Raw genomic sequence first — 15,107 nt, forward strand, 5'->3', positions numbered from 1 at the left:
CTGGTTGCTGATCTGTTTGTGCCAACTTCTATGGCTCAGTTTGGCATGACAATGATCATAGGAATTGGCAGGACAGAACAAACAGATCTGGGACCAGACTAGGACACAACTGCCCAAGTTCTCAATGATGCAAAGCAACACATCTTGACCACTCTGTGATCTGTGACCACACCTTAAAGCATGGGAGAATGTGGATATGGAAGTGGCCCAAACAGTGAAGATGTAAAACGCAGCAAAACCTGGATAACCCAAATATATCCTCCACATGTGTCAATTAAAATATATTGAATATAACTGTATTATTGAGCGTACTGTATTATGACACAGTAGATATATGAGGAACATTGGAGTTATCCAGGATGTGAATGGAGGCAATCACCCTAAAATTCACACTGATACCTCAGCTTTCTTTTTTTCCTCTGCTTGCTTAGATTTTTTTACTTTCTCTTCAGCTTCTTTCTTGAGTTTTGCAGCTTTTTCTTTTTCTTCAGCCTCTTTCTTCAGTTTTACAGCTTTTTCTTTTTCTTCAGCCTCTTTCTTCAGTTTTACAGCTTTTTCTTTTTCTTCAGCCTCTTTCTTCAGTTTTACAGCCTTTTCTTCTTCTTTTTTAAGTTCTGCAGCTTTCTCTTCCTCTTTTTTAAGTTCTGCAGCTTTCTCTTCCTCTTTTTTAAGTTCTGCAGCTTTCTCTTCCTCTTCTTTTTTAAGTTTTGCAGCTTTCTCTTCAGCTTCTTTCCTTTCTTTTTCAGCCTTTTCCTCAGCCACTTTCTTGAGTTTTGCTGCAGCCTCATTTTCTTCTAACTCTTTTTTCTGTTTTTCTTCCTCTTCTTTCTTAGCTATCTCATCAACAGATTTATCCTCTACTGCCATCTTGGGCATAATTGATATTTCAAACCCGCACTCTTGTAGTGGTGCAGCGGGTACAACAAATTCAATAAATTTCTCTTGTACTATTTGTGTTTCTTCAACGTCTTCCTATGAGATAAAGTACATTTTGTGTCAATATAACTTCCTGTAAATACAAAACCTCCCATCCAACATTTATGCCCTTTAACGTTAATCTAGGAAGTCATACTTTACCTCTTTCTTCTCTTCCTCCACCATCTCAGCTTTCTCAGGCTCTGTGACGGGTTCAGGCTCTTCCTCCTTTGGCGTCGCCTCCTCTTCTTTCACCTCCTTCTCCTCCTCTCTACTCCAGGAGTTGGTGGTTACTTCCTCCTGGGCTGGTTTCTCCTCCTTCTCCTCCTCTGTGCCTCGGTGGCGGCCGCTAGGGAAGGTCTCCTCCTGGCTGTTCTCATTACCATCGGTGATGGTTGGGTCGAACTCCTTCTGTCTATCCAGTGCCTCTTTCAACCTCTTCTGTCTGCGTTCCTCCCGCTTGGCCAGGCGGTCCAGGAGTACCACGTCATCCCCATCACCTGCTGAGGAGCTCACCTCTGCACCGGTGGAGGAGGACTCTGTCTCTGTCACACTGTGGAGTGGAGGGGAAAACAGAATGAATTAGTTGTAGACAAGCTATTGGTTAACACTGGAACTTATATTATTGTTACCAGATGGGTTCTTTCTACAGATCAGGGTCTTGTTCAGTAGGGAGAATGGGGTGGTTCTACCTAAAATTTGTAGAAGACATTTTGGTTTTCAAGGATTTGTTCATGTTCTGGGTGTCCTGTGTTCTCTACCTGTGAGTGTTGTTGACCTCTGTTGTCACGGTGCTGCTGCTAGACTCCTCCATCTCCGCCTTTTTCATTCGTTCCTCACGAGCGTTTCTCCTACGCTCGCGAGCCACCTCCTCATCATCATCAGTTGTGCTGAAGCCCCTGAAACAAGCCAAGACGTACACATACATGGGAGATGTTAGCATACAATTATTACTGCCATACAATAATTACTGCCATTCAAATGACTGATATTATCCCAATGCCTATTGCATATCATTAGGATTCCCATACATACCAAACCATCACTACAATTATTTTCACCTATAGTGGTTCACCTAACAATTGTAAGAAATCAAGTTTTTGTTTCATCAAGCGTTTTACAGAGGGACATTTATAAGCTTCCGGACATTTATTTCCACCCTGGGGAGTTACTTACATTGTGTCCCAAATGGCACCCTATTCCCTACTAATTCTATATAGGGAATAGGGTCCCATTTGGGATGCAATCTTGGTCTTTAACCAAACATGGAGATAGGGAAGCAGAGAGAAGTGATGTACTGGACTTGGTCTCTGTTACAGTTATCTACATGGGAGGTGAATGTAAATTGTGTGTATATAGGCAGGTACAAACATACAGTATGTTGGGCTGAGAAGAGCCTAATTCCATCTCCGTTCTTTATACAACACTAAATCTGCCATGTAGTCATGGCCTAATCCTTATGTCCCAAAGTGTGATTATATAGAGTACATACACGTCTTTAAGACACCTTAGATACAGCCACAGCTTTTAAAAGAGCTGTCTTAAACAGATTCATTTGTAGATGGGTTTACACTACAGACCCTATTGCAAGCATTCACAAAGAAAAAGTTCAGACTGCTCATCCGTCTAACCAACAGTCTCGTACTGCTTTGAGAGAGATGATCCAGCCATAGACCTTACACTGCACAGTAGTGCCGACGGTCTCACAAACTATTCAAAAAAGAATTATCAGGTCTCGTCAGTCAAACACGTGACCCTGTACTGATCCACCATCTTGTCTCCCAGTGATCTGACCTCCAGAGCAATTACAGATACGGCAGATGGATGGATGGACGGATGCATAGTGTCGTGGTGGAGGAAGGTCAGACTGATAACACACACAGGTATGTATGTGTTGTGAATCAACACGTCACCGAGATGAAAGAGAGAGAGAATAGGGAGAGCCCCAGAGGGAGCACAATGCTCATCAACTGGACTCCCAGCCAAGATAAAGAGAAACCAAAATCCATATCACGATAACTTGACTGAATTATCATGATAACATTAAATTGAATGACACATTAATGTGGACCATATTTCATTTTTTAAAATTTTTATTAACCTTAAAACTACAACTACAAAATGTTGTAGCTATCAAGTGGTCCATTAACAATCGCCCATATTAGCATACTTCTAGGCGACGAATATGTAGTGAGGGCCAGCCAACGAGAGCATACAGGTCGCAGTGGTGGGTAGTATACGGGGCTTTGGTAACAAAACGTATGGCACTGTGATAGACTACATCCAGTTTGCTGAGTAGAGTGTTTTGTAAATTACATCGCTGAAGTCAAGGATGGGTAGGATAGTCAGTTTTACGAGGGTATGTTTGGCAGCATGAGTGAAACTAGACATTAATGCCCACAATTTTGGCATGAGATGTTCGACGAGCAGGTGTCCACATACTTTTGGTCATGTTGTGTGTATACACACACTCAATGATTTACAGATGCTGGGGAGGAGAGGAAGTGCGCAGGTTTTCCGAATGACAAAGGTTGCTCTGAACCATCAGTATTTCTCTTCAAGAATACCATCATACTGTACATACTCATGTTGATATGTTACAGATTATAACAATTGGGGAGGGGAAGAGAGGGAGAAAGAGACTCAAGTTGTCAGCTCTGAAATTAAAACAGCAGTCAAAACATCCCAGCGTCTACAACGTGTCCTCGGGCCCAGGCCGTGCTGCAGCGAGGCTCCGTGTGTGTGAGGCTGCACAGGAAATGCAGGGCAGGAGCCGGACTGTGAGAAAACTGCAGGCCCGCCCTTCAGACCACAGTCAGAGCAGGGGCTGATGGGACTTCAGATAATACTGTAGATACCGTACATGCAATGGGCTGTAGTTTCATCCATGAGCAAACAAACAATGCACCGACCGTTGTCTCCTTCATTAAACAGAGAGTGACATACAAAGTGATCACTTCTCACAGCCCCCGGTACCCAACAATACAGATGCTGTCATTTACAGCCTATTCCATTCGACTGTTGACGGAGATGTGAAACTTTTAGATTGATACTCACGCTCCAATTGGGAATACTTGGTCTCTTCTGGACATGTTTTAAACCAAGTCTACAGTATAAAGACAGACTGAAATGTGACAAATCTGTTCTTTATTCTGCAGAGAGGCTGGGATTTTGAAGACATCAATTTCAATGAACTTTTCCTTTTGATCCATCCAGCACACGCGCAGCACTACAGACGTTTTCACACACCGCGATTGCAGAACCCCACTGCATTATGGTGGCCAAACTCGCAGCTAAACTACTGAATCGCTCTCTTTCCCTGCACCCTTTCTATTCTTTCTCTCTCTCTCTCCCTCTCTCACACACCCACACACTGGCCGTACTTCCTGCTGAGCAATAGAACCATTCCTCTTCGCTGGACGAAAGCCTCTAGATCCAAACTGACATTTAGGCGTGGTCACAGTGGCAGCTTAGATGATGCATTGCAGTAATCCGTGACTTTGTCTGGGAACGATTGTACTCACCCTTAAATTCCACAGACACACGCATGCACGCACACACACACACACACACACACACACACACACACACACACACACACACACACACACACACACACACACACACACACACACACACACACACACACACACACACACACACACACACACACACACACACACACACACACACACACACACACACACACACACACACACACACACACACACACGGAGGTCTGAACTCTCCAAACAGCCCAGCCAATCTGTTCACTAATGAATGAGCAAAGCAATCGAGCTCATTAAGCAGTCATCACTTCAGCCTGCCGCTACATCCAAGTCTTCTGTCTGTTTCTGTCTACTGCACAGGGCCTGCTGGGCCAACACATGGATATGCTCAGACAAAGACAGAAACAATTACAGTACATATATTGTGCTTTCACGCATACACTCACACACATGCTTGGATATATTTTTAGACAAAAATGGTTCCAGAAAGGATTCTTTGGCTGTCTCCATAGGAGAACCCTTTTTGGTTCCAGTTTAGAACCCTTTTTGTTCCAGATATAATTATTTTGGGTTCCACGTAGAACGGTTCTACATGGAACTCAAATGGGTTCTACCTGGAACCAAAAGGGGTTCTTCAAAGGGTTCTCCTATGGGGACAGCCGAAGAAACCTTTTAGGTTCTAGATGGTACACTCTTCGGGGGAAAAAAAGATGCTAACACATCAACACACACACACTGTACACACACTCAAATTATACAAGCACAACTGGTCATTATCTGTCTACAAGCCCATATATGGCTGCTGGACTATGGGAGGTTCAGGAGGAAGGGAAAGTGCCTCATGACTCTGCACAATGTAAACACTGCATACCAAGGAATCGCCAGTCTCATTCAAACAAACCTCGAATGCTGTTAATTTATTCTCCATAAAACATCCATAATACGACATTAATCAGCATGACAAATCCACTTGTGTTTCTGAATGTTAGAATATAGCAAACAGATATATTCACAGTAAAAAGCAGATTTCCTAAACAATGGAAAGTGTAAAGGAATACATAAGGTTTAATCATAAGCAGAATCGATTGATCGCCTGCCAATGGCGACACAGAACAAGATGGACATCTAGGCAAGCCTGCATCTGTTCAAGTTAGAATGACTTAGAAGCTGATGTAGAGTGATGGTTGCCCATACAAAACAAACAACAGTACCTTATAGCAAGCAAGGAGAGATGAGCAACCCTAAAATCTGAAGAAATGGAAGCCTCTAGGAGCCAAAAACAAACCCACTGCCAAAATAGAACATTTATAGAGTTTGTTTGTTTGTGTGCAGTAAGTCAGTCAGTCAAACAGTCAGGTTTCGAATAGAATTGGACACCACTGAAACTAACAAATCAGATTGATGTCGGGGGATAGGAGACGGCCCCAAAGCTGTCTGGAATGACTTCTCCTGTTATCCTGTGTGTGCATACAAGTGTACCTGCATGACCATAGATACAATAAATGCTGAATGAGGTTTACGAGTAAAAATGCCCAATGAGAAGTATGAATTTGGCAAAGAGATCAGAGAACTCTTACTGGGTTCAGATGAGGCAATGGGCTTAACTGGAGGAGAGCACACATTTGGGTTTAAAGCTCATCCACTCATCCACCATATTAGATCAAATCACATTTTATTTGTCAAATACTTTGTAAACAACAGGTGTAGACCGTCAGTGAAATGTGTGTGTGTGTAAATGCATGTTTGTGTGTGTGTGTGTAAATGCATGTTTGTGTGTGTGTAAATGCATGTTTGTGTGTGTGTAAATGCATGTTTGTGTGTGTGTGTGTGTGTGTGTGTGTAAATGTGTGTGTGTAAATGTGTGTGTGTAAATGCATGTTTGTGTGTGCGTGTGCGTTAGACAGACAGGTCACTCACTTCTCTGCGTCTAGACGCATTTGCTCACGCCTCTGCCTCCTCAATTCCATGCGCTGGTCAAAGTCGTCATCCATGGTGGCCTGGGAGCGTTTCTTCTGTGTTCAGACTGAAAGAAACCAACACAGACTGGTAAAGTTTAACATCATTACACATTTACACAACTTCTATGCTGTAAGTCTCTGTACAGAGGTCAGTATGCTGAAATGAGGACGTGCAAAAAGGTTTTCATTGATGCCGTGAGGGAAAATGCCAAATCTAGCCTCAACACGTTCAATGTTTAACTCCAAATGACATAACCTTTGACCTTACATCAGAAGAACCCTGACAGTGACATCATTGGTGATTAAGTGCCTGTAACTCATTCACATTAAGTAGCATGACACCGTAAAGACCTGCACAAACATTTGGGTGCTTAAAACTGCTGCGGTATAACCAACCCCTGCTTTTCTTACATCAGAGCTCTTAGTTGTCACACCTAAAGCCGCAATAAATATCAGAAATAAATATATAGAAATAGAAATCAAATAAATAATATGAATAAATAGAAATCTGATGAAATATCATAATCATTATCATCATCATTCCAATCACAATTCTCTGGGACTAACTAGGCTAACTGGGATGGGAAGTCTATCAAACAAAACAGGCACAAAGTAAAGACAAAACACAAGATAAGCTCCCCAGTCAACACAGAAACACACTAACATTCACTGGACATGACTCGAAGTAGGACCACCCAAGAAACATTCAACACTCAGCATTATGACATTCCCTGGCTCTCTATGGGCTACTGAATAGTAGGGAAAAAAATCCCATAGCTATACAATACCTTAGCTGTAGTGAGTAGCGGACGCTTAGGTTTAGTCCATGGGCAGCACTCCCTCCTCTCTCAGTATATCAACTCCACAGTCTGGTTTATATCTCAGCTCTCTCTGCTACAGCACAAAGAATTCCTGCTTGCTCTTTCAGCAACTATAACTACCAGAAAAGGCAAAGCCTGTCTCTTCCCTCTCTCTCTTGCTCAGTCTCCCTCCCTCCTTACTCTCTTGCTTGCTCCCTCCCCTCTCTCTCTCTCTCTCTCTCTCTCTCTCTCTCTGTCTTGCGCAGACTATCTTACTCAAACTATTTTCTCTTGTTTTGCCTTCTCCTTTTCACACGCTCCTGATGTCTCTCCCCCTCTCTCCCTCTAGCTCTCCGTCTATCCCCCTCTTTTTTCTCTTTTTTGTTTCCATCTCTGCCTCTCTCTCAACCCCTCTTTCCCTCTACCTTTCTCTCTCGCTCCTTCGCTCACCATTCTCTACCTCCATCCTACAGTATCTACATTTTCTTTTTAGCCTGCTTGTGTTTACAGAGCTGTCACTGGTTAGCTAAACTCAGCAGCGCTGGTTGGAATAGGGTGGTAAAGGCAGGCAGGCAGCAGGCAAGCAGGCAGGCAAGCAGGCAGGCAGTCTCCTAGATTGTTTCAGAGGCCTTCACTTCCTCTGAGTGGCCAAAACTACCCGGCAACTGATTTTCCAGCCCACAGAGTGGACCAGGGTCGGGGCAGAGACAGGAAAGACACAAACATGCCAAGAAGATACAGTACGGCCCCAGGACAGTACTATACAGGGTTGCAGATTGTATTCCCTCGATTCACTTCCTTCCCTCTCCCTCTGTGCTGCAGAAGCCATTGTCTATGGCATTCACATAATGCCATAATGTCATTATGAGAAAGAAAAACAAACGGAAGTATTTTAGCATTTACAGCCTTGGTTTTGGACTTTTTCAACTCTTCAAAAGTGTGTGGGTATCTATTTTTGTCATCATGAACACACTTATCTTGCCAGAAAGGGGGGGAAAGAGCATCTGAAAATGCATTACATATCGTACACAACAAAAGATATTAAAGGGATAATATTACAATGGGTATTTCTGCCAAAGCATATTTACTAAATATCTATAAAACACTGTTAGTTCATGATAAATAAATCTGTATTTAGGATGGTATAGCCTGGCAGGCCAGGGGGTCATTTAGTGAAGTGCAGTCCATTGTGTAACACTGTAAGCCTATAAAAACCTTACAACTTACAAATGAAAAAACTCTTACTGGCTGGCTGATAGAGCTCCAGGCACGACTCCAACACCCTCATTAAGTTTGTAGATGACACAACAGTGGTAGGCCAGATCACCGACAACGACGAGACAGCCTATAGGGAGGAGGTCAGAGACCTTGCCGTGTGGTGCCAGGACAACAACCTCTCCCTCAACATGATCAAGACAAAGGAGATGATTGTGGAATACAGGAAAATGAGGACCGGGCATTCTCATCGACGGGGCTGCAGTGGAGCAGGTTGAGAGCTTCAAGTTCATTGGTGTCCACATCACCAACAAACTAACATGGTCCAAGCACACCAAGACAGTCGTGAAGAGGGCATGACAAAACCTATTCCCCCTCAGGAGACTGAAAAGATTTGGCATGGGTCCTCAGATCCTCAAAAGGTTCTACAGCTACACCATCGAGAACATCCTCCTGACTGGTTGCATCACTGCCTGGTATGGCAACTGCTCGGTCTCCGACCGCAAGGCACTACAGAGGGTAGTACGTATGGACCAGTACATCACTGGGGCAAAGCTTCCTGTCATCCAGGACCACTATACCAGGCGGTGTCAGAGGAAGGCCCTAAAAATTGTCAAAGATACCAGCCACCCTAGTCATAGGATGTTCTCTCTGCTACCGCACGGCCAAGAGGTACCGGAGTGCCAAGTCTAGGTCCAAGAAGCTTCTAAACAGCTTCTACCCCCAAGCCATAAGACTCCTGAACACCCAATCAAATGGCTACCCAGACTATTTGCATTGCCCCCCCCCCATCTTTTATACCGCTGCTACTCTCTGTTGTAATTATCTATGCATAGTCACTTTAATAACTCTACCTACATGTACATATTACCTCAACTAACCGGTGCCCCCGCACATTGACCAGTACCCCCCTGTATATAGCCCCGCTATTGTTATTTTACTGCTGCTCTTTAATTACTTGTTACTTTTTTTCTTTCTTATTCTTATCCATATTTTTTATAACTGCATTGTTGGTTATGTGCTCGTAAGTCAGCATTTCACTGTGCGGTCTACACCTGTTGTATTCGGCGCATGTGGCTAATACAACTTGATTTAATTTGAACTGAGATCTGTCAGAGCAGCCCCATTTCTTAAATTATACACCACAATAATAGCTGAACATTATCTGGCGTACAAATTTGATAATTCTATGTTCATAAGTGACTTACTGACTTAGGCTGTTAATTGGAGGTTGTGTTGTTCAGAGAGAGTCTGCTTCCACTGTGAAGAGACTTGATTGGCAGATACAAGAATAGAGTAGTCGATGAGGAATAAACAGATGCTGAAAGAAGGGATTTATGGGCTAGTGCCTTCAGCCTTTCATTGAATTACTCAGCTGGAGTACATGTGTACTTCTGACATGAATAGACCAGGCATGCTTTGGTAATGCCGGAACCACAACACTGGAAATAAATGGACACTTATTCCTTAGTGGTATTGTATCTTCAAAGCAGTGTTTCCCTTAGTAGTAGCTAATTTATCAAATTCCATCCGTTACCTTCAAAGAGTTCTAATAGCATAGACAAACAAGGTAATCAAACAAGGTAATCACAACCTGTTATGGTTTTGTAAAGTACCTGTGTATTCTATTTTGACATAATCCTGATACTGACTTGGCATGTCATTGACAGCTCCCTCTACTGTAAATTCACATTAAGTTGACAGTCGCTCTGTTCACTGCCTGTAATGTCTACTGTGAGAAGAACAGAGTAAGGGTGTGGGAGAAAAGAGTAGTCACGAAGCAAGCAGTTCACTGCCAGTAATGTCTACTGTGAGAAGAACAGAGTAAGGGTGTGGGAGAAAAGAGTAGTCACGAAGCAAGCAGTTCACTGCCTGTAATGTCTACTGTGAGAAGAACAGAGTAAGGGTGTGGGAGAAAAGAGTAGTCACGAAGCAAGCAGTTCACTGCCAGTAATGTCTACTGTGAGAAGAACAGAGTAAGGGTGTGGGAGAAAAGAGTAGTTACGAAGCAAGCAGTTTACTGCCTGTAATGTCTACTGTGAGAAGAACAGAGTAAGGGTGTGCGAGAAAAGAGTAGTCACGAAGCAAGCAGTTCACTTCCAGAAAATGTTGGCATAGAACAGCTAATAAAAATAAATCAAAACGGCTCGTTTTTGTTTGCGGCTCCAGTTCCCTGTGGATTTTTTTAAACATCCTAGAATATATGCTTTTAAGAAGGGAGAGGCTGCGATCAATTTCAATTCGTGCTTGGCTGTATGACAAACCCTAGTCCATAAAATAATAATGATACAGTAATACCTAATAATATTTATGGAAGGATACATCAAAACTCCATAAGTTGGAATAGTGGAGTGTGTACAAGTAGGCTAATTGCCTAAATAAAGTAAACACCAACATAAAGTGTCTTAATAGGGCCATCGGGCCACTACGAGCCAGAACAGCTTTAATGCACCTTGGCACAGATTCTACAAGTGTCTGGAACTCTATGGGAGGGATGCGACACCATTGTTCCATAATAAATTCCATCATTTGATGATGGTGTGCTCATGTGCCAATTTCATGGTCATCAAACCATTCAGTGACCACTCGTGTCCTGTGGATGGGGGCATTGTTTCCTCAAATTCTGGGGGGCACTGAGCTAATTTAGATCTTGTGAGCGGAATCTTGAATGCTGTGAGAATTTTGTGCAACTTCCGAGGCGTGTTTACAATGAAGACTGAGGCTGCACCCTTACAGTTTTAGACAGTAACCAATAGGCTATTGTAGCTATTTGAGCATAATGTAGGCTTGCCAACCAACCCAATGGAGCAAATCCCATTACATTTTCACATGGAAATATCTTTTGATTTCTATGAAATAGCCTTCAATATGTAGTGTTCAATGCAGGCTTAGATTGCATGAGACGTTTAATTATTATTACCATACAGAGATTTGGACAATGGGGTCTACCCCCTCTGCCTATTGGCTTATTTGCATATTCAAACCTGTCTCCAAATACAACCCTGCCCCTTTAATTAAGACCTAAGCTTTTTACCTGACTGGCTTTTCAAAGACAGCTTGAAATATAGCCTACACGTGTCATGCTCTTGTAGGAAGCAGTAACTAATTGCTGTCCTATACTTATCTATAACTGGGATAATAACTCCCTAACTAGCAAAGAATAAAAACAAATGTTGATCTTGAACCGATGTGAAAAGCGCATAAACTCGAGGATGATTGAAAGACTGCTCGTGGACAACCCCCGCCAAAGAATTCTGCTCCGTTGCGATCTAGCTCTGCCTACAACAAAACCACAGACGCAATCTTAGATTTGTTCAGGTTTGTTGCACTGATAAGAGGCTGATATTTTTTTATTCGATCACAGGAAAAACGATCTATATAGTGCAAACTAATCGGGCGAATTCAGTGAAGTTCAATCTCTTGCATCTCTGCGTAGCATGGCATTTCTTCTGCACCGCAGTCTTGGATGTGCGCAGTTTAGCAAGAACATTGGATGGGAGCATTATAATGTTGTATTTTATTTTACGTTTTTTTTAAACTAGGCAAGTCAGTTAAGAACAAATTCGTATTTGCAATGATAGCCTACACCGGCCAAACCCGAGCAACACTGGGCCAATTGTGCACAGCCCTATGGGACTACCAATCACAGCCGGTTGTGATACAGCCTGCATTACTCCAGTGCTTCCATTGTTTTGGCCATTACCTGTATATTTGACTGCTTTGTGCCTTTTCTCTATTGTAGCTGTGTTGGAATACCCATACTGTATACTACATACTATTAGTTAATTTTAGTATACTGTAAACGAATGGTATCCTTTCAGTTGAGCGTACTAGCACTCCACCTGTCTACTGGAAGTTGGGTGTGTTCGTAAATTCATTCTGGAGTGCCAGAATGTGCACTGGGCGTTCAGTAAATTAAGAGCGTTGTCATATTGTCAGTTCTAAAATTCAGAGCGTTTCGCCCTCAGAGCGCACACTGGACGCTCTGGCCGAGGAGTAGGGCTGATCCGAGCATTCTGACCACAAAGGCAGTCAAGCACCCAAGCAAACTGGCTAACTTGCTAGCTACTTCCAGACAAATGAAAGAACACCTCACTCCGACCATGTTCATCTCTAGCAGAGCTTGTTAGGCTGTTTTTATGTGTGCTTGAGGCAACAATTTAATTACGCCTTTTTGCCAACATTTACTGACACTCAATGAGTGTTGCGCATACAAAAAAGCATCAGTTATATATAACTGCTCTGGCACACTCAGGCGAGAGTGCTCTGAAATCAGCCAGAATTAACAAATGTCCATTGAGAATGCACAATGACTATACACCAAAATATGAAGTATACAAGCAGTGGACACTTTCTGTGCTTTTAAGGCCCATAATGGCATTTTAAGAAAATGGGCGTGGGTTCGCCAACTTTTCAGATTTGAAGAAAATGGCAGAATGTGCAGCCGAAGTCCAACGAGAGCGGGTACAAATTCACTGCTTTAACTAATTCTAACAAATGTTAATGTTGCGCAATGTAATAAAGTAATGGCTTTTAAAATAAGTTACATTATGTTATGTTGGCTGACAATTTGTTAGCTACGCTATCCTTACACTGAACCCAAACCGGCTGTGCTTAGCTAAAATAAGAATGACATGTATAATCAAGTCAAACATTGGGTAATTAGTTCGATAGCATATAGTTAATATACTGACAAATTCAATGTATTAGTAGCCAACTAACATACCTGCGGTACATACTGCTGTAATGATATGTGGTTTGTAAAATGCTGACTACACCGCTCACATCGCATGCGCGAGCGGTGCAAAAATAAATGTAGAAATCTATATTATTCAATTATTGCGCCAACGAGCATCTGCGTTGCCATCGGCTAAAATAGAAGTCAGTTCTATTTCTGACACAGATCGCGCTGCAAGTCCTGCCTCTCCTATCTCCTCATTGGTTTATAGAAGCAGGTACCTACGTGCCATCTCATTGGTTATACCCAAGTGGGTGACTGAAAAACGAACGAGGTCGGTGGTGGTAATGCACCTAATTTATGAAAGATGCCAATCACAATATAAAGTCAAGAGAAGAAAACGCCTAGAAGGAGGAGATGACTAGAAACGAGTCGGTTGACCGTTTTGTGTGGATTAATTGTTGGAGTAGAGGACCTTGTGCATTTCAGGTAAAATAACTCTGTTTATATCTCAGGACAAATTAGCTAGCAACAGCAAGCTAGCTAAATAGGACAAATTAGCTAGCAAGTGCAAGCTAGCTAGCTAAATTGCCATATAGGTTTAATGCTTTTCGACCTGTCCCCAAATGAATGTAATTGGTTCAGAGTTTGTTTTGATATTTTAACCTGCGTGTCGTGATGGCGTTTGGTGTGGGGGGCCAAAATACATTTATGCACGACGGCGCACGTGCACAGCTGGTTTGGGTTCAGTGTAAGGATAGCGTAGCTAACAAATTGTCAGCCAACATAACATAATGTAACTTATTTTAAAAGCCATTACTTTATTACATTGCGCAACATTAACATTTGTTAGAATTAGTTAAAGCAGTGAATTTGTACCCGCTCTCGTTGGACTTCGGCTGCACATTCTGCCATTTTCTTCAAATCTGAAAAGTTGGCGAAGCCACGCCCATTTTCTTAAAATGCCATTATGGGCCTTAAAAGCACAGAGTGTCCACTGCTTGTATACTTCGTATTTTGGTGAATTTAGTACGACATCCAGGATCTTTAGGCATACTAACTATTCGTACTATGACCAATAAGCATACTCAACTTAAGTCACAATAGTACAGTTAGTGCAGTTACAGCTTGTTACATGGCAAAGCTATCATGTATGAAGGGAAGACCCAGATGCAGACCACATCGAATAAACAATAGTTTAATATTCTAAACAGGGGCAGGCAATGGACAGGTCAAGGCAGGCAGGGGTCAGAAAACCAGAGGTGGGGCAACAGTACCGGACGGCAGGCAGGCTCAGGTCGAGATTGGTAATCCAGAGGGGGCAGAGGTACCAGTCAAGAGGCAGGCGGGCTCAGAGTCAAAACCGGGAGGGCGAGAAAAGACAGACTGGAAAAAGCAGGCACTGAGACACAACCCGCTCGGTTGACTTGAACATACAAGACAAACTGTCGCAGACAGGTATAAATACACAAGGGAAGATGGGTGACACCTGAAGGGGGGTGGAGACAATCACAAAGACAGGTGAAACAGATCAGGGTGTGACAAAAGCAAAGCCAAAAGAGCAGGCAAGCCGTCTTTCACGGTTTCACTCGGGGCACTTCCTTTCCCGGCTGTCTCACTAGTGTGGCCTGGGTAGTGTTTAGTATGAAGAAAAGTTTTTGAAACGGAGTCAAATGGGGAGGTGCTACTTGCATCTGTTCAATTAGAACACAAAGCTCTGGAAGACATCATGCTGGGATTTCTTTCCAGACAATTTAAGCATATCAGTGAATCAAGTGCTGCAGTTTGAGTATATCTAAGAGCAATTTATAAACAAATAGATCCACATGAATGTTTAATGTACCCAATAGATCTGTAAGATTCTAGTACTGGAGACAGAAATAGTCGCAGCAGAATCAGAGAACCCACTGGGCACAGACTTTCAATTCAACGTCTATTCCCACAGTGGTTCAACGTAATTTCATTGAAATGTGTTGTGTTGTCTAGTGGCTTTGCTGGCATGCATCCGCATTTTATTTTGTATTTTTTTGCC

General features: G+C 42.7%; 1 protein-coding gene across 4 annotated transcripts in view; it reads right to left on the reverse strand.

The window, feature by feature from the left end:
* LOC139408564 (non-muscle caldesmon-like) overlaps window positions 1-15,107 on the reverse strand; it is a 57,121-nt gene that overhangs the window by 14,273 nt on the left and 27,741 nt on the right. For 2 of the 4 annotated variants that reach the window (XM_071152633.1, XM_071152624.1), the window contains exons 1-4: window positions 7,171-7,537; window positions 6,342-6,447; window positions 1,677-1,814; window positions 1,078-1,468 (exon numbers count right to left, since the gene is read on the reverse strand). In XM_071152633.1, the coding sequence (XP_071008734.1) occupies window positions 1,078-1,468; window positions 1,677-1,814; window positions 6,342-6,415 (603 nt within the window). In that variant the 5' untranslated portion in view covers window positions 6,416-6,447; window positions 7,171-7,537. Of the gene's footprint in view, window positions 1-399; window positions 973-1,077; window positions 1,469-1,676; window positions 1,815-6,341; window positions 6,448-7,170; window positions 7,538-15,107 lie in introns of those variants that run through there. The other 2 variants (XM_071152617.1, XM_071152642.1) reach the window with 2 other exon arrangements.

This window comes from Oncorhynchus clarkii, chromosome 1 (genome assembly GCF_045791955.1).
Source record: "Oncorhynchus clarkii lewisi isolate Uvic-CL-2024 chromosome 1, UVic_Ocla_1.0, whole genome shotgun sequence".
NCBI classification, from domain to species: domain Eukaryota; kingdom Metazoa; phylum Chordata; class Actinopteri; order Salmoniformes; family Salmonidae; genus Oncorhynchus; species Oncorhynchus clarkii.